At 41.7% G+C, this 23,752-nt stretch overlaps 1 protein-coding gene across 2 annotated transcripts; it reads left to right on the top strand.

Annotated features, from left to right (window-relative positions):
- The first annotated feature begins 930 nt into the window (after positions 1-930).
- SLC16A14 (solute carrier family 16 member 14) lies at positions 931-15,522 on the top strand. 2 transcript variants are annotated; one of them, XM_061365217.1, is made up of 6 exons: positions 1,188-1,296; positions 5,500-5,625; positions 5,906-6,182; positions 6,878-7,021; positions 10,640-11,635; positions 13,318-15,522. In XM_061365217.1, exons 3-6 carry the CDS (start codon positions 5,921-5,923, stop codon positions 13,464-13,466), a joined length of 1,551 nt encoding a protein of 516 aa, XP_061221201.1. In that variant the 5' UTR covers positions 1,188-1,296; positions 5,500-5,625; positions 5,906-5,920; the 3' UTR covers positions 13,467-15,522. The 2 variants fall into 2 exon arrangements, with proteins under 2 accessions (XP_061221200.1, XP_061221201.1); XM_061365216.1 differs by lacking the exon at positions 5,500-5,625 and having other exon boundaries at positions 931-1,296.
- Positions 15,523-23,752: the final 8,230 nt, after the last annotated feature.

Genomic DNA, 23,752 nt, shown 5'->3' with positions numbered 1-23,752 from the left:
CACAGGTCTCTGACACTAGACTAGTTATTTATTCTGGAAAATGAATATCTTTTTAAGACTACAATGCAAAATAGTATAAGATTAAGTAAAAACTGAAGCCATAGCAATAGCCCATGGTCTTCCACACACTTGAACCAAACCCAGATAAAAGTATTTCAATAAATGTGATAGACTAGATATATGACAGAACATATACGATGGAACATTAAACATTTATGAAAAACATAAATGAGATTTGCTTGTGTAAATGGCAGATGGGCCAAAGAGTATGGTCAAACAGAAATCTAGAGAAAAACATAAAGACCCCCAAACAAGTCCTTTTAAAACCCCCCAAACAATTCTCATTTAACAGATTGTGAAGCACCAAGTTATGCACATAGACAGCATGTATAATACCATGATAACATTCCAGTTGGTCTCTCCTCATTTTATCTTCTCTCAAACTACCTCTTATATCTCCTTCAACAGCCTTTATTTATGCTACTCAGTGCACTGCTGTAGGACACAGATTCTCTGGTGGTGAAAGTTTTGTACAGTGACATCCAACCACTTCGGCTTGGTAAATTATCTGCAAATAGTCGAAAGAATGTATTGCAAAATGTGTACCTCATTAATGTCAGATTGTTCAGAAAGATACAACTGCGGTCCGAATGCTGCTTTGGAAAAAGTAGGAGCATATTTCTGCAACTCTGCTCCTAAGGGGTGAATATTTTTGAAGCTTATTTATTGCACAAATAAGGTACTATACCATAAAGCTTTCAAGCTTCATTCTTAGGGTGGTTTGACTACATAAATTCAACCAGCCTCTCTGAAGTAAATACAATCCAAAGGGCATTAAAATCTTGATACTGGCTGATTGTATTGGACTATATCCTCTCTCTCAGATGTAGATTTCCAGTGATAACCTGTGCAGCAATAAACTTCATTCAGCCACAAGAGTGTGCCTGTGAGATGATTGCCAATCTCCTCCGCCAAACCAGAATTAGCCGGTATCGCAGGAATGAAAGAGCGTGGAGATTTGAAATTGCAGGGAATGGAGACAAGGCGGTGCAGCAGACGAGCTGCCCGGGGGATAAGAGGCCCGCGGCCGGTGCCACACTTCTGCAGAGAATAAGCCGGGGGCAGCGGGCAGGGGCGAGGCTGAGTTGGTGCGGCCGGCTGCGCGGAGCCGGGCGCAGGTGGACATCGGAGCCTGCAGCAGGTCTCGGGGCGCAGAGCAGCGCCGCGGGTTTGCCTGACGGCGGGGGCTCAGAGCCGTGGGGGGCCGGGGCTGCGGTGCTGGCGGGGTCCGGCTCGGTGAGTACCTGGGGAGGAGCCGGGACCCGCCGCACGGCACCGGCATCGGCATCGGCACGGGTGCGGGCGGGAGAAGCCGCAGCAGCCGCGCCGCCTGCGGCAGAGGCGGGTTGGGCTGAGCTGGGCTGGGCTGGACTGAGCTGGGCTGGCCCGGGCTGAGCTGGCCCGGCGCGGTGCGGTGCGGTGCAGCGGGACCGCAGGTCTGCCCGGGGGCAGCGGAAAGCGGCGGCAGCCCCTGCGCGCCGCGCTGTGCTGGGAGCGCCACCGCCGCGGGGTAACTACCGGTCATCCTTTGTGCTGCGGCGGGCGGCGCCTGCAGCCGCGCCGGCCTCCCAACACCGCCCCGCCGCCCGGCCCCGCCGCCGCCGCAGCCCCCGCGAGCCGGGGAGGCCGCCGCGGCCCAGCCCGGGCCCCCGCTACAGCCTCTAGGCGACAGGCGCTGCTCCCCAAACCCCCTTCTGAGCAGCGTTCTGCGTACACGAGCTTGACTTGAGTAGTGGGGAGCGCGTAACGTTCCCACATTTATTATCTTGTGTAGTGGGGGGAAGAACGTCCTCTGCCTTGGGGCTGCTCCTGTAGCATCCTGTCACCATTTACGGAATAGAGATAGAGCGCCTGATGCAAGCTGCCTATTCCATTGGCACTACTGGGAGAAAAATTACTCTGTGAGCCTATTGGAGCTATCCCTGGGGACGCGGCACCGCTCCGCTGGTGGGTATCACCGGGGCAGGGCAGTACCGAAGGGTCTCCCAGAGAGGTCTGAACGGGCCTGGGACACGGCCTCCGGGAGAGCCGAGTCTGAGAGAGGAGCTGGTCACGACTTCACGCGAACTTGTGACCCTGGCAATTAGATTAGTGTTTTAAGCATTTAATTTCTCTGGTTTTCTCTTCCTCCCTTGGCATGCACAGTTATGTGCTGGGATCTGCAGAAGTTGCTTGTGTCCACACCTCCAGTGAAGCCATTGACAACTGAAGTGCTGGATGCATGAGGAAGCTGAAGTTAGACTGCCAACACTTCCAACACCTAAAATAAACTACCTTTTTAACAATTTTGTTTTATTTTTTTTATGTCTTCAAAAGACAGTTACATGTGGCATGTCTACTGGAAACACTGTGAAGCAAACCCCATTACTATTTATAATGCATTTAGGAGTTATCCATTGGAAGTGCCTTTAAACTATGATTTTATGTTATAGTTGAGCTAGTCAGGTACTGGAAGCAGTCAGCCAAGTATATGTAAATTATTATTCATCGTGGACTTTTTACATCAAGATCAGATGGTTTTCACTGATCCATTTCAACTGCAAGTTAGAGAGCCATAGCTCCACTACAGCGATGCTACAGCAAACTTGGGTGTTTTGCTGCTAACTTTAGTTGTATTACAGCACCTGCATTTGTCCCTAAAATAGCTCGAGTCATGCTTTCAAGAAAGCTCAGCATCTTTGTAGCCACTAAAGTTTGGTCCAGTTTTCAAAGAGCTCTGCGTATTGTGTGTGCATATGATATAATAGGACTTTCTGAAAAGAAAATCCCCACCCAACCCCTAGTCCCTCTCCAAGTGACCCAACAAGAATTTGGGTTCCCCTGCCTTTAAACAGTCCCTTGAGAGGGGCTGTATTCAGCCACTGTTGCTGCAAGTGGGTCTTCACCACCTTGCTCACTGGGGAAATGTGGCTGGCTTCACAAACCAGCTACCGTGGTTTTCATTGCAGTTTCTCAAGGATTTCACAATTGCAAAGAGCCCCTTAGGCTTCTTTGCTTGCTGTGATGCTTTGTTCTTGGCACTGTAATGGCAGTGTTGTGTGGGAAGAAGGCTGAGGGCAGATAAAGTGCATTTCTCCTAGGTGTGATGGGCCACAGAGTGGTGAGTCAGCACTGGAGAGAGGATCCAGATATAGAGTCCTTGCTTCTTCCAGAGCCTGAGAGCTTGAGCAATTACTGGAGATGACGTCCCCTGCTTTTGAGTGTAGTACTCTGAACTTGTGATGTTAGTGGAAAGTTAGTAGTGTAAAAGTAGTAATAAGTAGGAATCCAGTTCAAAAGGAAAATACATACATTTTCTGAAGATTAGTGGGTGTTGATGCAAGCTTGACATTAACTTGCATCTACTCAATCTAAGCCTGTTCTGTCAGTAATATTGCAAAGATGAGTGTCACATGTTTGCATGTCAATTATTTTTTGGTTTAAATAATTTAAAATATATTAAAGGTATATATATTTCCTGTTCAAAAAAGAAACTTTAGTATTCACGTACACACAAAACCAGTCAAAAGTATGAAAGAGAAAGGTGAAGCTCCACATTTAATCCTGACACTGAATCTTTAGTTACATAATTTTGTTTTCCATTATCTAAGATATACTGTAATATTCATCATACATTTTCATTAATCTTGCACAGGGCATGTTTAACAGCTTGCAATTTGTCTTCATTCTGCTGCTTCTCATTCCTTCCCATTAGCATGGTTATTCACTATCTTTATTACCTTTATGCAGTTAGTATTTCTCTCTCTTGTGAGTTGGCTGAATCCTCCATAAGTAGTCATTTAAACAACATCAATAGGGAATCTAGCTGCAAGTACATTAATAGGAAAGAGTTGAGATGCTGTCTTTAAGACCTACATATGAAGAAGGATGAAGTATGATTTTAGCTAAGGTTGTCCCAGGCCAGCCTCTCATGTTCAAAAAAACCCTGTACCACTGCATGGCTATGTCTTGTTGCCCTGGTACCTCTCCTGCCTCAAACACCCTGTGGGAGCTCCATAAAGTCCTTTAAATATAAGCCCCCTTCTCTCTGCCTCTTGATTTGGAAAGATAAAGCCAGTAAGTCAGTTCAGTGTGTGTTTCTACTCTCACCGAGGTGTGGACTCAACAGTTGCTCCCAGTTTATCTGCTCGTGCAGCAAGTGTTAAATGTGTGCAGTTCTTGTTCTTCCTCACTGTCACAAATACCTTCCATGGCTGAGTTAGGACTACTGACACCTTAGTTTGAAAGCAGTATCCATCTGTGAAAATGTCATACCAGGAGTACAACGTATTTTAACTCCAATCGACAGTATGAGGCAAACCAGTTTGCTCTTGGAGGAACCTACATCTTCCAGCTGCCCTTAGTTACATGTAATTACTTGTACTGTAAGAGATATGTGTCACTTAACTACAAAGGTAACTTACCCAGCAGCCAGTCTGGAAAGTTTAGATATATTGGCAGGTTTTCACTGTTTTTTTGTGGGAGAAATGATAGCTTTGACCAATCAGCTCTGACTCCATTGATGTATTAGTATGAAATACTTCAAGGCATTCTCTGTGTGTTTATCTAGCAGTAAGAAACAAGTAGAAGGGTTTGGAAAGGTAGTAAGTTGAGAAGCAAAATATGTTCATGTATTTAAAGAGAACAGCCCAAATTTTCAGTTAATACAGAATCTGAGTTGTTCCATTCACTGACAGTTTTCAATAGTAAGGAACTAGCCATACCTTCTGAGGGCTCACAAGATACATAAAGAGCTTTTTTAGTCAATTTTGGACAACTTTCTTCTCTCTTTTGAGTGTTGTGAAGCCGATGGCTCTTTTTATTTCTCTGGAGAAAAAAAGAAGATAAAAAATTACAATCTCTGGTGATTTGTATTGTTACATTTCTAGTATCCATGGAAACCTATTTAGTGTTCCACAGTTGGGTAAAATTTCAATGTGTTGCAGCAGGAACAGCATGGAGGGAAGACTGGGTTCTGCACCTTGCCTGTTAATCAATTAAAAATGGTTTTGAAATTATTTTCACATTGTGTCACAGTCTTCACTTGGAGTAACAATGGAAGAAATCAAAGTAATCAAATTAAGTTGTTACGGCCTGATCCTACACCCACCTATGCACATAACTGCCATTTGATTCTGATAGGCATTGACATTGATTTGGAAGAATTCTTTGGTTTTAGTAGGATTATATGGATTAAAACTATGGAACTGAAAGCATAGTAGCAAACTGTCAAGCTGACTCTAATGAAAAGCTTGCCAGAAAGGTGGTAACAATCCCCTTGTTACAACTTATGTAAGCAAAGCATTTTGAAAATCAAGAACCTTAAATCTTTATCTTTCTCTGTCTTCACTGTTGTTCTTCCACTACTAAGAAAGAAATACATCTCAAAACGCGTTTCCTCTGAAAAGAGGTGATAACTTCACCTATCTGCTCTTCAGGATTTCCTTTTTTTCCCCCAAGCTTTACAGACTTGAATACAAATCTTACTGAGACAGCAGAAAGTAATACAGAAGAGGAATATACAGAGACCAGTCTTTTTTGTGACCTGTCAACCCATGAAGAGTGAGTGCTCTCAGCCACCTAAAAGTAAGTTATTATACAGTAATGGAAATAATGCTGCCTATTGTCATCCTGTTAATATTCCTGCATAGGCAGCCATGATACTAAATACACAAAAAACCCCTCATTAGTTGCAGAGTTTTCTAAGCATTTTACATTTAATCAATGAAAACACAGTATTCGCTTTACAACTGCACTAAATCACAATGGTGAAATATGTTAGTGATTTGTGCTATTCACTATAACCAAACAACAAAATCTGAGCATTTTGTATGTATTTTGAAGGTATTTACTGCATTTGTTTCAGAATACCTTGGAAAAAATGTATGCTAGTCGAGAGGATATTGGATATGATTTTGGAGATGACTCAAAAGTTGGAAGTAAGCCAATTAAGCCTAATCCAAACATCGATGGAGGATGGGCTTGGATGATTGTGCTTTCTTCTTTCCTTGTGCACATACTTATCATGGGGTCCCAAATGGCCCTTGGAATACTCAACATGGAATGGCTTGAAGAGTTTAATCAAAGTCGTGGCTTAACAGCATGGGTTAGTTCCCTCAGCATGGGCATTACACTTATCGTAGGTATGTTCCAGCCTAATTTATTTCAAAATTGCGTAAGATTTTTAGAATATATTTGCCACTCATCCCTCAAGTGTTTTCTTACAGTTTTCCATTTTATTTGCAGAGCTGCCCAAGTTGCCCTTTTAATGTCAAAAGGACAAATTTTACAAGTTAGGGAGAGTAAGGGAACAAGAGGGAAGATAATAGAGAAGACAATTACACCAGGAGACGGCATGAGCAGGAAAGAATGGCTGTGACTTCAAGGTCTCACTAGAATTAAGAAAACAGATGATCAGTGAAGCTTGTGGTCCTCCCTGTGCTATTATCTGGGAGGAGAAAATACTGAGTTTGGTCAGTTTGTACTTCAGTTTGGCAGCTGAACTAAAATTTATGTTGTAAGTTATAGTTGTATCAACCCAAAATAATACCTGGAGGGGTATGTTTGTGCATACATGTATATACATATCTCTGTCTTCCCTTCTTCATAGAGCAACTATGATTTTAGATCTTGTGGGTATTTTCTAAGTATTCAGTTGGTTCGTTGGTCGAATTTTTCTTCCCATGATTTTAAATAATAATGGGGACAATAAAATGAATTGTATGAGCAGCCTGATATTTTTAACATTTTAGTTAAAACATTGAGTCTTTCTGTGAAAAATTTATTAAACATTATAGAGAATTAAATAATTATAATATTTTTCCATGTCTTTTAACAGGTCCTTTCATTGGTTTATTCATCAGCATGTGTGGGTGCCGCAAGACAGCTATAATTGGAGGGATACTGAATGCCCTAGGTTGGATACTGAGCGCCTATGCCTCAGATGTGCACTACCTCTTCCTTACATTTGGAGTGACAGCCGGTAAGAGCTGAACTAGTGTTTGAAAGTTTTTTCAATTATTTTTTCGTCGCTTTGAAGGTTATCTGGGTGCATAAAAAGGGAAGTTACATTGCAAAGTTAGTCCAACTTTTCTTTCACACTCCTTACAGCCTCAGAAAACTTATTTACTCACTGGTTTGGGGTCAGGGACTTCTGCTGTCATTCAAATCTGCAATGTAAAGATGGTATTATCAGTTTCTTCCAAGCAATTATATTAGAGGACATTTTTAATTAGAAGTTTTAATGTAACCCAAACTCTAAGAAGTGGAATTTAAAGATGCTGAAGCAGTGCTGAATCTAGCTAACTCCTCTCTTCTTCACAGGAAGAAACTGCAAATGTTTTCTACAGAAGTTGCTCCACATTAACAAAATACCAGATTATGCTAACTATGTACTGCTTCAAACCCCATTTTAAAGGGAGCTGTGGGTTACTGCTGGTGGGCAGCTAAGCCTCAAAGAGCTGCTCGCTCACTCTCCTGCAGTGGGATGGAGCAGAGATTCAGAGGAGTAAAAGCGAGATAAAAACAATTTAATCATAGAATGATAGAATCACAGAATACTTAGGGTTGGAAAGGACCTTCAGATCATCTAGTTCCAACCCCTATAATAATAAATTAATAATTGGTAAAGCAAAAGCAGCATGCACAAGCAAAGCAAATCGAGGAATTAATTCACTACTTCCCATCAGCAGGCAGAGGTTTAGCCATTTCCAGTAAAGAAGAGCTTCAACATGTGTAACTGTTACTTGAGAAACACCACAACTCTGAATGTCGTCCATTCCTCCTCCTTTCCCCCAGTTTTATTGCTAAGCATGACACCATCTGGTACGGGATATCCCTGCAGTCCCTTCAGTTGAGGTCAGCTGTCCCAGCTGTGTCCCCTCCCAGCTTCTTGTGGACCCCAGCCCAGTCACTGGCAGGGCATGTAGAGGAACCCAGTATTATCTACTTAAAACACAATTTTACTCGCTGTTCATTACTGGAAAGTTACACTGTTAATAGAAAAGAAAAATGTTAAAGTGATCCAAGTAAGAAATACAAAATTTGGCCTTTGATTGTAATATGAGCAACACAGAGCCGTTTAAGGGGCTTTGAGATACTCTTTACTCCACATATAACATGGCCAGTTATGTTTGCAAATGAAGCATTTTATCTATGTTGTATGTGACGCACAGATGCATGATGTAAAAAGCAATTTGTTTGCAATACTAATAATAGCTTCAGACCCTCCACTCCCTCAGACTATCCTTTCACAGAATTTCATAGGTATCTGCAGAATTTCTTTACATAATTTTTTATCTAGCTCTCTGGATGGAAAAGGAAAAAAATAAAATGAAGCTAGCAAGCATTGTCCTGGTGACATTTCATACCACCGTACCAGGGATTTCAGTAATGTAAATTCCTGAGCAAAGAACAATAATTACAGGCAGGGTTCTGCCCTTTCTGCAGTTTCTGCTTCCATATATATAGGATATAATCAAGCAGACAGGAATCTACACACTCTTTCTGTCAGGCCTTGCTGCTTTTCAGAAGGATCATACACAAAATACCAGACAAAAAGGCAGAGATTGTACAGTGGACTTAAAGAGGGGTGAAAACCTCATTTTCAGAAAAAAGTGGAAGCAAATTTTTTGATGAGGTGTAGATGTGAGATGCTGCTGCAGGAATAAAACCAGTGTAGAGATGCCTGAGATGTTTCTTCCAGCTCCAGGAGACCTCCATTTACCACATCCTCACTTTCAATCCCCTCACTCGTCATCCCTGCACTCATGATCTCCTCGCTCACTCATTGTCTTAGTCCCTGCCCACTCACTCCCATCCCCTTGCTCACGGTCACCTAACTCACCACCACCTCAGGGAAGTGTCTTTCGTGTTCTTCTGGTTGCTAGATGTAAGGCTGCTCTTCACTTATGGTGGCCACCTCCTGCTTCCATTATTTCTGGGTCTCTATGGAGGTGCTCTTGGGCTTACTCATGGCTCCTGTTCTCCCTGGTGGTGACACACTGTGCCAGATGCCCTCACACAGTATGTCCCTATGAGCCTAGCCTTGTCTCCTGATGGCAGCCATCCTGCTGCCTCAGCTCCCATTCCCAATGTGCCCCTCACATCATTGTGGCTTTCCACCCCCATCTCCTCACAGCCTTGTCCCTTTACCTGCTGGTCAACTGCTTCGTCTAGCTCCATTGGCTTACTTCCCTGCAGCAGCAGTAGGGCAGAGGAGTCTTCTTCCCCCTTACCCTTCCAGGGGAGCCCCCGGCTGGGTGCTGGAGCACCTGGCAGCAGGGAATCCCTGTGGAATGGGGGGCAAAATGTCCACTGAGACCCTGTATGGGGAAAGGCAGGGAGAGCAGAGCTGGTCGTGCAGCTGCCATGATGATGAAGGGTCACGAATCTGGGAGGAAAAGGAGAGGGGAGGCCTGTGGCCCTGTGTCTACCTGTGGAGAGGGCATGTCTTTGAATGGAGTAAGAGTATGTTCTGCTTTGTAGTCCACAGAATGAAAAGGTAATTTAAAAAATGGCTTATTTTATATACATAGCAAAGAAGTACATACTTCTAACAGGCAAAACAGGTCAGCTCTGACCATGGTACACTGCTGTGATGTTGAGGTGGGTTTTTTTCAGGCTTTGCTGGAATAAACTGCTCTTTCTCCAATGTAGATGCACACAGCTATGTTACCAGCTATTTTAGGGAAACTTCCAGACCCCAAACACTCTTCTAAATTATGATCACAGTGATTTTGGAAGCATCTTCTGCATACACCTCTTCTAGTCCAAATCCTTTTGCACACCACCTCTTCATGTCCAAATCCTCTCTGTCAGGAGTTTGCTGTGAGAAAAACTGGGCAACTCTTACCTTTAATGATGTATTTGCACAACTCTCAACACTGTCCGCTTGAAATGAGTACTATCAATATCCTGGTTTAAACTACAAGTGAGGGATTTTCTGCAGAAGTAGAGATCTGCCTTTTAAGAATATGCCTGTGTAGCTACTGCGTGGCCCTTGCCTGGACTTCCCTGGAGTGCCAAAAGAGAAACCCTGAAGCCACCCAAGGTCCCAGCACTGAGCTAACCCCCCTGTGCCTACTCCTGAAACACCTCATGGTCACTGTGGCTCCACAGTTACAAGGCAAGAACAAAAACTCAGTTTGGGTCTTCATTGCTGGTGAACCTAGGCAAAAGCATAAGATGTGCTCACTAAGCAATTTCTGGTTGCTGATAACAGCCAGATGCAGGTGTTACAAGTACAGGTACTTCAGAATAGGGTTTTATGTTTGTCCCCCACATTAACTGTCACTGACTTATTGTGGGATGTTTGGGACTTTCCAGCGGTGTAATGCTGACCTGAGGTAAAGGTTTTATTTTCCATCTGTTTCAGTTTTTCCAGCAGTTAAATAGCAGTATTGTGTTCTCATTGGCATGACTATTGCAGACTTTGGAAAATATTGTAAGAGGGAAATGAAAGCTAACATGATAATTGAATATTTATTCTCACTTTCACCACTGTGCTTGTGCACAAGTTAGGAATAAAACTGACGTGTTTTTCACTGCCTTTTATCCTGTTAGCAAACAATTCAGATTGATTTGGGTTTTGTTTCCGTAGGCTTTGGAAGTGGCATGGTTTATCTGCCTGCAGTGGTCATGGTAGGGCAGTATTTTCAGAAGAGAAGAGCGCTTGCACAAGGACTCAGTACCACAGGAACGGGGTTTGGAGCTTTCCTAATGACTGTGTTACTGAAGTACCTCTGCATCGAGTTTGGGTGGAGGAACGCCATGTTCATCCAGGGTGCCATCTCCCTGAACCTTTGTGTCTGCGGGGCGCTCATGAGACCACTCTTTCCCAAAGACATTGTTAGTGAAAAGTATGTTGTGAGAAGTAACAGTGAAGATAACAAGGCAAAAGCTCTGTCCCATTCTGCAGAGACTATAAAATCTAATGGAGTCCTCGGTGAAGAACCGGAAAAAAAAGAAGAGGCAACAAATGAAGAAGTGCTTGACAGTATTCAGCACATAGAATCTGGAGGTAAATCCAGAGACGGAAGGAGAATGTATGGACTGCGCATTCTTAAGACAGTGAGCCAGCTGACAGTTACCGTCAGGAAGGGCTTTGCAATATGGTACTCCAGCTACTTTGGAGCTGCATCACTGTTTACAAATAGAGTATTTGTGGCCTTTATAATTTGGGCTTTGTTTGCCTATAGCAGCTTTGTCATTCCCTTTATTCATCTTCCAGAAATAGTTAAGCAGTACAGCTTGTCTAGTCAGAACAATATATTTCCTTTGACATCCATTATAGCCATTGTTCATATTTTTGGTAAAGTGATCCTTGGAATCATCTCTGATCTCCCGTGCGTGAGCACATGGAATGTCTTCCTCATGGCTAACTTTACCCTGGTCACTTGCATTCTTACTTTGCCACTAATGCAAACGTATGTTAGCCTGGCTGTGGTTTGTGCTCTAATAGGATTCTCTAGTGGCTATTTTTCTCTAATGCCTGTTGTGACTGAAGATTTAGTTGGAACTAAACACCTTGCAAATGCTTACGGCATCATCATTTGTGCCAATGGAATATCTGCATTGTTTGGACCACCCTTTGCAGGTAAAAAGTTCAAACTGCTGACCAACAGATGTTTGTATAACCACCATGTGACTCATTATATTACTAGGCTTTCATATGTTGTGAGCATGTGTAGTTAACAGAATTACAGCTACTCCAGAATGGGTGGCAACATCCAGCTTTATATTGCGCAGATGTACAGGTCATATCTGCTGGGTACCATCTCACTATTCACATAGTACAAATTACAGTCCTTGCAAATAACCTCAAATCTATTACAATCTATGTTTTCAATGGTATGTTTCCTTAAAATATTATCATACACCTTCTTTACAATGAGAAACGTTCAACCTATTTAAATGCGTTTTGTGCTGTGTAGGCACTGTACATACTCATGCCTCTATCTAGATGAAAAAATGATGAATGGTTTTCAAGGCAGGCAGGTGTGTACCATAGTATTACCCATAAGAACTATAAAGTGTGTTTGGGTGTCACCACTCTATGCTGCCAATGGATGTGTTGATCTAACTAAATTTTAGCTTTGCCTTCCTTCATCCAGAAATAATCTACTTTGGGGATGGTGTTGCTCATAATCTCTTTACTGCCATGCACAGCAGAGGGTAGAAGTGTATATGTGTTGTCCATTAAGTTTCTTAGGCTTAAACAAACATTCTTAAATTTTCTCATAGAAAGAGGCGGAGAAGTACAGAAGAGAATGCAGGTACTGATTGTCAATACTATAGCCAGACTTCAGCTATCTTTTACAGAGATGCAAATCAGAAGAAAGCAGTAAGAGACCTTGTGAGTAATGGCCATGCTAGACCAGGGATGGCAGGAGGCTGAACTGAAGCTATTAGAAACACAGACAACCAAGAAAAGCAAGAATGCTCTCACCTTCTCTCTCCACCTGAGTGAACTGACATGATTTATAAGAAAGCTCACTCAGTCCTATTAAAAAGCAGCACTTTTTCTACCATATATTCTTTCAGCACCTCTCTATCTGTGCTGAAAATGTCTTCGTATTTGGTCATTAGTAACAAAGCAAATTAGTTGGTGTAAAAAAAGCTTCTGAACTTGAGGCTACATTGCAATGCAGCCAGCATGAGATGAGGGAATTTTGCTAGTTGGGCCCTCAAACCTTTTTGGAGTAACTTTAATGTATTTTTGCAGAGGAATTAAAGTTGGCATGGGAGTATGGAGATTGTATCTCTTGAAAAGTCTTTTATCGGTATATAAGTCTTTGAGAAAGCTATTGGGAATGCATTTGCTTGCACAAAGCACAGCATTTGAACTGCAGTACTGGGCATTTTACAGAAACAGTAGCATGGTGGAAGAACTAATTGGTTTGGGATTCCAAAACGTCTATTTTAAAGTCAGACTTGTGACAACTTGGTTGAAAAATGTACAGTTTTAGAGAGAAGACTGCTTGGCTTCTAAGGATGGCACATTGCTAGAGTCCCATTTTAAGTCTTCCATGATACTTAAATGAAGGGAATAGGGTTTGCCCTGGTTTGGGGTTCTGGTGAATGAACAAGGGATTTTGTAAATACATTTCCATTTGTAGCATCTAGAGGAGGAGACAGTTGCTACCTCTTTTTTTTTCCACAAAACCCCTCTATAGATTTGACAGAAATGTCATGAAAGAAATGTGCAGTATTTTTCATGTTTTCCCATGCAACATTCCTTGTTGTTTGTAACAAACATGCTTTGTCCTTATTTTGCAGGTTGGATCTATGACATCACACAGAAATATGACTACTCTTTTTACATATCTGGCTTGCTATACATGGTGGGAATAGTATTTTTACTTATACAACCTTGTATTCAAAGGAAACAACCAAAAGAAAAACCTACGGAAGAAGCACAAGTATAGAACAAATTCCAGAAGGTTTTTTTACAGAATTTTCTTTGTTTTCACATTTCTATTGTATGACATTATGAAGCTGTTTTTTTTATGGAACCAACCACATTGAAGTATACATCAGTGAAAAGCAAATGTGCACCAAAATGCTAATAAATTATTAGAAACATGTTTTTTAAGTGAGTTAAGATATTTTACTTTAGAACTAACAAATAAGTGATTGAAAGCACCCTGCTAGGCTTTTAAACTTGAAACAATTCTAGAAGCCTTTACCCTTGCTTCTCTTTTTACTGCTCACCACTATCCACCGGTGAAACTCCATTGACTGCAGTGCAGTTACTTCTGTTCTACACTGGTCTTATAAGAGAATTTGATCACAATATGAATGATTTCTAAAAGCCCTTCTTACTATGTATTCTGTCTGATAAAAGATTAGTTACTGAGTATGAGAAAATGACTATATTTCTTACCTGGCTAGTCAAGTACTGTTGAAATGCTAGTACAATAATTCAATTAATTCAGTGCACTGAAGTTACTATTTCTGTGATGCAAAACTGAAGGAAAGTACTTATATTTTTTCTGAAATTAGTCTCTTCTTCAAGGATTTTTAAATTATCAGCTGCATAATAAAGTAGCCATCCTCAATACATAGGCTGCATTATAAATGCTGTAACACTTAATGCTGCTGAAGTAAAACATAAAAGCAGAAACAGGTAACACATGAAAAATACTACTGTTATTCGCAGAGTGGAAAATGTTTCCAGAAACAGTTGGAAGTTTCTGGTTGCTTTACCAAATTAGAGGTATTGTAGAACTTCATAACGTTGCAATTGACTCCTCCCATGGAACTTGTCATGTAAACTACTAAAGAAAGAGAGCTAGGCAAAATTGGCCAAATATACTTTCAAGAAAGAACAGGACTACAACACACTAAATTTTGTTGCAATAAGATTAATAACAAAACCTGTTACATTATGAAAGTTGTATTGCTGCTTATAATGCACACCATGAGCTAAGACTGATCACCTTTGAGATGTTTATTCACTAGAAAATTAGATAATGTAGAGCATGGCAGAGCTAAAGACCATTTAAAATATTCAAAATTAATATTTTTAACATGAAATATCTGCTAGTCAATGCAGAATGTTTTGTATGGTGGTGCAGGACACAATTTTTTCAGCTTTGAGAGCTGAGTCTGGTGTTAACTTTCCTATTAAATAAAGGTCACTGTGGGTTTTTTCCCTGCTAGCTTTTTGAAAGCTTATTGTGACAAATCAAGTTCATAGTTTAACACTGATACATGCTGCTGGAAATCTTTAGGAGCGATTGATACTATTCAATTATATTGAACAAATATTGGGAAACAGTTTAGTATGTAACAATATCATTATACAAATCTTTTTCATAGCTGCAAGGTTGGTTAACAAAAAGTTCTGAAACATATTTTGTAGTGTTCTATACTGCAATCCACCTGCTTCATAGTTTCACACTTGTAAAACTGTTGGCAGGGTCATACTTTAAAATGTGTCACTGAAATGAGCCAAATTAAAAAAGAAAACCTTAGGAAACCCCCAAACTACTTTAAGACTTAGATCCGTTCAATCATACAGGATAGTTATGTATGGCCTTTAAAACTGATGTTAAAACAACTGAGGTGACAGCAAACTGCAACACATGGTGTGAACGTACAGTCAGCAATGTCTTAAAATCAGCCTTTTTGTTGGAGGAAATGGTCATGTAAACTACACTTTCACATCAGTTCTTTTGTTACAGGTTTAATGTCTTCTTGGTGTGAATGCTGCTGCTGGCTTATTTTAACTGAGCTATCTTATATTGGTGTAATATATATTGAAGTGATTATTTCCCCCAATTTCCTTTTTTTTTTTTCCTTTTTTGGAAGATATGTACCCTTTATACTTAGATCTTCACTTTGTCTTTTGTCAAGACCAACTTTATTTGCATATTACTGTAATGCATAATGTGTTGTTCATTTATGATAGCTGCAGTATACCTTTCTATAGAAGTCCTTACTGGGCCATACAATGGAATAAACTGACATTACCCAAAATTTCACTTTCTGTTCATTTAGTAATCAAGTTTATTTTTTTTAACTTAAAAATTAAGATTTTCCTGGAAAATAATTCTTATTTCTTCTAGCAAAAGGGACAGGTACATGGCTGATCAAGGAGAAGAGAAGGTGGCCTGTGTCGTGGTTTAAACCTCAACCAGACAGCTTTCACTCACTCACTCCCCCCCTTTCTTGCCCTCCCCCTACTCTCGGAGGGACGGAGAGGAGAATCAGAAAGAATGCAACTCCCACGGGTTGAGATAAGAACAGTTTAGTAACTAAGGTATAACACAAATCACTACTGCTGCCACCAGTAATAGTAATGATAAAAGAAATAACAAGGGAAGAGAATACAACACCCCATCACCAGGTGACCGATAACTTGCCCCTTCACAGCCCGATCAAGCACCGACTCATACTTCCTCCAACCCTGCAGTCCACCCAGCCCTTCCGGCTCACTCCCAGTTACATCCTGGGCATGACGTGCTGTGGTATGGAATACCTCTTTGGTCACTTTGGGTCAGGTGTCCTGTCTCTGCTTCCTCCCGGCTCCCCTCCTCCCTGGCAGAGCATGAGGCCCACAAAGTCCTTGGCCAAACCAAAACATCAGTGTTTTTCAGCTCTGTTCCCAGCTGAAAGTCAAAACACAGCCCTGCACCAGCTACCAAGAAAGAGAAAAATGACTGCCACTGCTAAACCCAGGACACCTGTCAAAATCAAGTTAAATTAGGATTTAAAGCTAATATTCAGTCAGTCCATATTGACTCCATGGGTTCTAGTTTCCTAACCTGAAACTCCCTACATCTGTTATGAAAGCACAAACTAAGAAAAAATTACTTGCTGGTAAATTGACAGAAAGTGAGAAAAGAGGGTCTGTTGTTTAGTAGCTCTGCTCACATACTATAGTTCTTAAAACCACCTCTCTAAAGGAAAATTAGATTTTACAGTGTTTTATTAAACAGAACAGAAATTTTATGAATACAGTATTTTATGCACATCATGATATTTATGTCATTGTTCTGAAAGGAAATAGTCACAAAGAGGAAAGATCTTCTATCTAAAGATCTTGTCACCAAATGCTTCAAGAATATTGGTATATAGTTGTAGAACAAAACATTCTTAATCTAAATTAGCAAATATTGTCGAAGGATTAAAATAACACTTTATAAAGAAACAACAGTTTAAGAACCCTGTATTCATAGTTTTTAATCAGTTTATAAAATTCAAGTTTAATGCTTGCCATGTTCAAAAATTGTAGGTATAATACAATCTTTGAACATTATGCTAGTATAACCAAATACTGCAATCACTGGTTTTAATACTTGGGTCTTTATTCAGTTGTTTTTTGTTCTGAGTGTTTTGTTTCTGCCTCCTCCTTCTAAGCTGCAGCTGTAGCTCAAGACCATGAAGAATCGATTCCAGGCCATTTCCTGTGCAAGTTCTTTCATTTCAGGTGCAGTTGTGCTACACAAGTTCCCCACCGTATTTTTCCCAGAATGCATTACTGTTTCAAATCTCTACTAAGAGACTTGGAATCACAATTTGGCTTAAAAGTAGAGGCTTAAAATCATTGCTGAGTGGCTTACTCACTGCTGATTATTTCACTACACAAAAAGTGTTTAGGCAACACAGGTGCCTTGTATGAAGGTCACTTGCAGTGCAAACTGACCACCTATCTTGAAAGACACAGTATTAGTTAAAACTCACAATGACATCAGTGGAAGTTTTGCCAGTGCAAGACACCACATGTTCTGTGGAAAATCTGAGAAGCTTCTTTTCGTATGGTACCAAAGGCCTTTCTGCCACACTAAAGGAGCTGTAACGAACATACTCTCCTTGCATGTAATTCATACTGAATCAATGAAGCTGTGTATGATTATGCCAAAGAACTTGTCAGGGTTTAGAAATCACATCACAATCACAAATCTGTTTTCAAGGTAAGTAAAAGCACCAAATTGCCTTTGGACTTACACTGGAAATGCAATCCTAGGAAGATTTCCAAAACAATGTAGTATTAAGACTGTTTCTCAGGCAATACCTTCCTCTTTCAGAATGACTCCATAACAGAATCGGGTGGAAGTACTACATTATAAACAGGAAGAAAAAGTCATGCAATTTGTTAGGTGACACAACCTTCATAAAAAATAATTAGGAAGATACTGTGTAATTGTATATTATCTCCCTATTTTGTTATACCAGAGCCTAATAACATTGATTCTTCCCCCAAACATTCCACTTTTCTAAATGTGTCATTGCAAGGAGTCATACTGGATTACTGCAACGCAAGTGGCTGGTCTGTCCATCACGAGTAGTAACATAAAGAGTCAAGCAAAAGTCCAGGTATAACTTCTGTTACATACTGCTGATGTGGCTGGATACCTTAAACTACTGTATTCACTTAACTACAGCAAAGCTGTATCACGCTATGTGTGGTACTATTGTTCTTGAATTGGGAGAGTGATCAGACTGCAAGCACGCACAACATGCTAGCATATTTTAGCAAAGGAAAAGCTGGAATTATTGGGGAAAGATTGCTGTAGAAGGCCTGAAATGATAATATATGCATTTTTAAAGTTTTTGTTACATTTCTGCGCATTCTCTGTCTCACCATCCTGTTGCTCCTATGAAAAATGGACACCATTAAGTTAAAAATAGCAGAGACTGGGATTCAGTGTCATGGATTTAGACTTCCAAATACAGTGCTCTGGTAAAAAAAAAAATATATACAAAAAGAAAAAAAAAGGAAAAAAAGCCATGATGACTATCATTACTGCGGTTCTCTTTCTCTGCCAGCGGCTTCTGGATTGCGTAATAACAATGAGAACTTCCCTTCCTCGAACTGGAGCAAACTGCGGCTCTGGCCGAGCGCTGCGCGCCCGGCTCCCTCTGGCGGAAGGCGCATCCTGAGCTCGGGCAGAGCCGGCGTTCTGCTTACCCTGGCTAGCTGAACAAAACCTAACCCCGAGCTTGTACTGGGACACATCGCAGGACAGCAGTTAGCTGGAAAAATGTCTGGAAAGGGCACGTAGTGCTCGAACGGTGGTGTCTGCATTAGGACTTCTGTGCTTTCTTTTGAGATGGAGCTTCTTTTACAACTCTTAAAAATAGCACCTAGCAACAATCGTAAGTACTCTGAGATGCATATTGAAAGCATCAGAATACTCTGGAAAGCAGCCTTTATGTTCAGAACTACACAGTCAGAGAAATGCCATGCTTTGGATAACAAATGGAGATACCCCTTTAGTTCAGAGTATGAGAGATGCATTGCAAAAGATGTGTGTACAGAGCCTCTCACACGTCTCTTTTCAATCCTGACTGCAGAAACAGTTCTATTTTTCCCTATTTGAAAATCTGAATATGCTGTAACTCCACAGAGAGCATTATTCTGGCCTACATGTCAATTAATCTAGAAATGAAAACTTACAGTATTGGGGCAAATTTTTAATTCCTTAAAATATGCTGAAATGAGAGAAAAAGAATATGGCATTACTAGTTGCAATTGGTTATTTCACTGTGCTAAAACCTTATCTTTTTCATTATGCAACTAATTCTTTCTAGAACTTCCTTAGATTCCAGAATATCCAAGGCTTTGTGCTAAAATGATGGAAGGTTTACTGCCTTCCACAGTACCTCATCCTATGGAGCTTGCACTCTACAAATGACAGATTGCTTTCAAATACACTAATAAATCATTTCCTGGTCTCCTATTCATTCTCTTCCTCTCCTTTAGTTGTTTTTATTCTCTCAGCCTCTACCAATTGTTTCCCAGTCACAATATCAACTGTTTTATCTTCAAACTGAAATAAAGCCCAGAACTCAGTTTATCTGCTTCTATCCGCCCTTCGTCTCTAACTTCAGAATATGCACTATTTTGCTATCTTGCCATTTTCTCCTGTGCTTTCTTTGCACCGTCTCCTATTGACTGTGCTTACTTGAACTTGCTCTCCCTAAAGCATCTGTAATGTCTTTATAGCTATGCCACAGGAACAGTACAGGCATGTCCTCTTGAACTGTCAGCAGTCCTCCAAAGAACTTTTCTTGAAATATTGGGCTACATGGCCTCAAAATAATACAAACCCTGCGAGTAATCTCATCCTGAGACAATTTGGAGATGCAGTCTGTACCAGAACATGTCCTGTTCTCCAACATAACAGGTTAATCTGTCTCTTTGAAGTCTTTCATAGAGCATCTAGCTGTCAAATCAGACTGAAGATGACTAAACCTGTTTTTATCTTCCTCCTGAGGTCTCACCATTACTTATGTTTTCAGTAACCATACAACCCATAACTTGACAGGCTTCATTCTAGGCTCCTACAGCAGCCCTGGGGACAAAAATCAAGTTATTTTACTCTTTAGTATGCTTCTCTTCCTATTTTCATAAGTTAAAACCCTTTTCTCCCCCCACCAGAACTACTGCACCAGCCTTTTGTCAGGCGCTGAGTGGGACAGAAAATACAATTTTGAGGTATTCAGCCCCACAAAAATTAACTTTCTAGATCACAGCTTTGACCATACTGTCTTACCATCCTTCTGATTACCTGACCCTGCACAGACTAGGAAGCTGGAATAGATGGTATTTCCAACACAGCCTAAGCTATCCTATGACTTTTCTCTTTTTGCACCAACAGACTGGCCCTCATTCTCCTGGGACTTCCTGGCTATCCCTCCTGTTTTTTTACCCCTCATTGAGTACTGAAAAGCTGCCCTTAGCTCCAATCAGCCTCCTGTGTTTCTTACAGTTTCTCGCTGTGAGATCTAAAAACCCTTGGAAAAATCTCTTTCCTTGTGCTCCTGTCTTTTGTAAAATACTTAAAATACAAACTCTCCAGGAATGGCAATGATTTTTTATTTGTTAGTGACTCTAGCATAAGGGGATCTTGGTCTGTGGTTGAAGATTCTGGACATCACAGTGATACAAATCATAATGCAAACCATAGATACTACATTTCAAATACTTAATCCTGGAAGTAGTGAATACCACCCAACCATGGGTGTCATGGTTTAACCCCAGCCAGACAGCTTGTGCACTCACTCCCAGTGAGTGGTGCCAGGCTGGAAGCAATCGAGGCCCACGTCCTCCCACCGCCCTCCCCAGGGGCTGCCCCCCCCTTCCCCGCTCCCAGAGGGATGGGGAGGAGAATCGAAAGAATGTAACTCCCATGGGCTGAGATAAGAACAGTCCAGCAACCAATGTACAACACAAATCACCACCGCTACCACCACTAACAACAATGATAAGAGATAATAGCAAGGGAAAAGAGTACAATACCATCCGCCGAACAACAAGTCCGACCCAGCCGACCCTCTGTCCTTTCGGGTAACTCCCAGTTCCCCCCTGGGCATGACGTGCTGTGGTATGGAATACCTCTTTGGTCAGTTTGGGTCAGGTGTCCTGTCTCTGCTTCCTCCCGGCTTCCCTCCTCCCTGGCAGAGCACGAGGCTCACAAAGTCCTTGGCCAAACCAAAACATCATTTTTATCAGCTTTGTTCCCAGCCCGAAAGTCAAAACACAGCACCGCACCAGCTACCAAGAAAGAGAAAAAGTGACTGCTACTGCTGAACCCAGGACAGTATCCACCCCTTATTCCATACCATTCACGTCATGCTCAGATCCTACATTTTCAATATACCATCACTGTGATCTCAGTGCACTTCTATCTTAGTGCATGGACTAGTCCCTATAAAGCTGCTGATTCCATCTGGTCCATGATGTCAGGCTCCATCTCTTGTAACAGTCTTTCAGAACAGGAGAGGGTGCGTGCAGTATTGGGTCGTTGCCTGCTGATGCTGATTGTTCCCTTACTGTAGAGCTTGTCTGGTTCTGTCAAAGTTCAGTCTCTGTTAGGATGATGGTTGAAGGGAAGTCAGGGCTAGTCGCTGGTGGCCTGAAGACATCTGGTTGATGGGCTATTAAAGTATTACACAGCAGGCAACAACATACAATTAAGTTCATTGGCTGTTTTCCCCTAAAATTAAATTCCCTTGAGGTATACATCGGAATTCCCCATCTTCCCGCATTACCCACCAAGTGTATCCAGGTCCCTGAGCAAAAGCAATCCCACGAGTGGGTTTGCCTTTACCTGATGCAGGAATAACCCAGACTGTCTTCCCCAGCAAATTCTTCATATGCACCACAGGAACTTTGTCCCCTTCTACAATATGTGAAAGTTCTGATTGGGCTGGGCCAGCCCTGTTGGCAGATCCCCTAGTGTTGACCAACCAGGTGGCCTTTGGTAAGTGTGTATCCCAATGCTTGAAAGTTCCCCCACCCATTGCTTTCAGTGTAGTTTTTAACAGCCCATTGTACCCTTTGATTTTCCCAGAGGCTGGTGCATGGTAGGGGATGTGATATACCCACTCAATGCCATGCTTTTTAGCCCAAGTGTCCATAAGGCTATTCCGGAAATGAGTCCCATTGTCTGACTCAATTCTCTCTGGGGTGCCGTGTCGCCACAAAATGTGTTTCTCAAGGCCCAGGATAGTGTTCCGGGCAGTGGCGTGGGGCACAGTGTACGTTTCCAGCCATTCGGTGGTTGCTTCCACCATGGTAAGCACATGGCGCTTACCTTGGCGGGTTGGTGGCAGTGTGATATAGTCAATCTGCCAGGCCTCCCCATATTTATACTTCAGCCATCGTCCTCCATACCAAAGAAGTTTTAACCGTTTGGCTTGTTTAATTGCAGCATGTTTCACACTCATGAATAACCTGGGCAATAGTGTCCATTGTTAAGTCCACCCCTCCATCACGGGCCCATCTATATGTTGCATCTCTGCCCTGATGGCCTGAAGTGTCATGGGCCCACCGGGCCAAAAATAATTCACTTTTATGTTGCCAATCTAAGTCCATCTGAGCCACTTCAATCTTAGCAACTTTATCCACTTGTTGGTTGTTCTGGTGTTCCTCAGTGGCCCGACTCTTGGGTACATGGGCATCTACATGACGTACCTTCACCACCAGGTTTTGCACCCGGGCAGCAATATCTTTCCACAGTGCAGCAGCCCAGATAGGTTTACCTCTACGTTGCCAGTTGCTCTGCTTCCATTGCTGCAACCACCCCACAGGGCATTTGCCACCATCCATGAGTCAGTATAGAGATAAAGTACTGGCCACTTTTCTCGTTCAGCAATGTCCAAGGCCAGCTGGATGGCTTTCACCTCAGCAAACTGACTCGATTCACCCTCTCCTTAAGCAGTTTCTGCAACTTGTCATCGAGGACTCCATACAGCTGCCTTCCATCTCCGATGTTTTCCCACAATACGGCAGGACACATCAGTAAACAAGGCATATTGCTTTTCACTTTCTGACAGCTGATTATATGGTGGGGCCTCTTCAGCACACATCACCTCCTCCTCTGGTGACATTCCAAAATCTTTGCTCTCTGTCCAGTCCATGATGACTTCTAGAATGCCTGGATGACTGGGATTTCCTATTCGAGCTCATTGTGTAATTAGTGCATCCCATTTACTCCATGCATCCTTGGCATAGACTACCTCAGGAGAGGGTACTTCAAAGACCGAAAAGGGTACCGATGGGCTTTTGGTATTGGTGCTTTGGAGACAGAGGAAACTGAGCAGCTGTCCACCTTGCCTGGTCTCTCAGAGGATCCTTCTGTTGTGGGGCTGTTGTGGGAAAAAATGACTGCTAGTGCTAACCCCAGAACAATGGGTTATAACTGAATTACCTGGATCACTGCGTTATTATATGCAATAAAATTTTGCACAGTCTCTCTAATTGCCTTTCTAGTTTTCACTACACCCATTCACTTGTTTGTATACAGATGATCAATTTATTGTCTCAAACTTTAAATAAAGCAGACCTATGGATGATTACATTTAACATGAGATGAATCAAACCCACCATGCTGCACAGAAGAGCTAACAATTTGAAAAGCCTGGCAATATGTTCAAGCTCCAGAAAAGAAATGATGTTACAGGAGGATTGGGACAGGAAGCTGTTCCAAGAAGTCAGTTACCTCAGCAGAGATTGAGGACATGTTCCAGAACTTTGGCACCAAACACTATGGCAACCTGAACTGTGATAAAACAAACAACAACCCACAAAGAAACCCGAGGGACAACAGATTTTAAAAGCCTGACATTTCTTGACAATAATCCCAGATTGTTCAGATATTACAAAAACCAGATCTTACAAAAATCAGAATTTATGTTTTCTAGAGAAAATAACATCTTATATTGAACATTAGTAATACATAGTATCCCAATTCATCTT

Source organism: Neopsephotus bourkii, unplaced genomic scaffold, assembly GCF_033783945.1.
Source record: "Neopsephotus bourkii isolate Nb327-2 ecotype Australia unplaced genomic scaffold, CSIRO-AGI_Nbou_v1 NB_1279, whole genome shotgun sequence".
Lineage (NCBI taxonomy): Eukaryota > Metazoa > Chordata > Aves > Psittaciformes > Psittacidae > Neopsephotus > Neopsephotus bourkii.
This window is presented reverse-complemented; position numbering and strand designations above follow the sequence as displayed.

Bases quoted from the DNA above. Each gene is read 5' to 3' on its own strand.
- SLC16A14 (XM_061365216.1), top strand. From the start codon at position 952: ATGATTGCCAATCTCCTCCGCCAAACCAGAATTAGCCGGTATCGCAGG. The intron at 7,022-10,639 runs GTAAGAGCTGAA...TTGTTTCCGTAG, and splicing joins TACATTTGGAGTGACAGCCG to GCTTTGGAAGTGGCATGGTT. The intron at 11,636-13,317 runs GTAAAAAGTTCA...CTTATTTTGCAG, and splicing joins GTTTGGACCACCCTTTGCAG to GTTGGATCTATGACATCACA.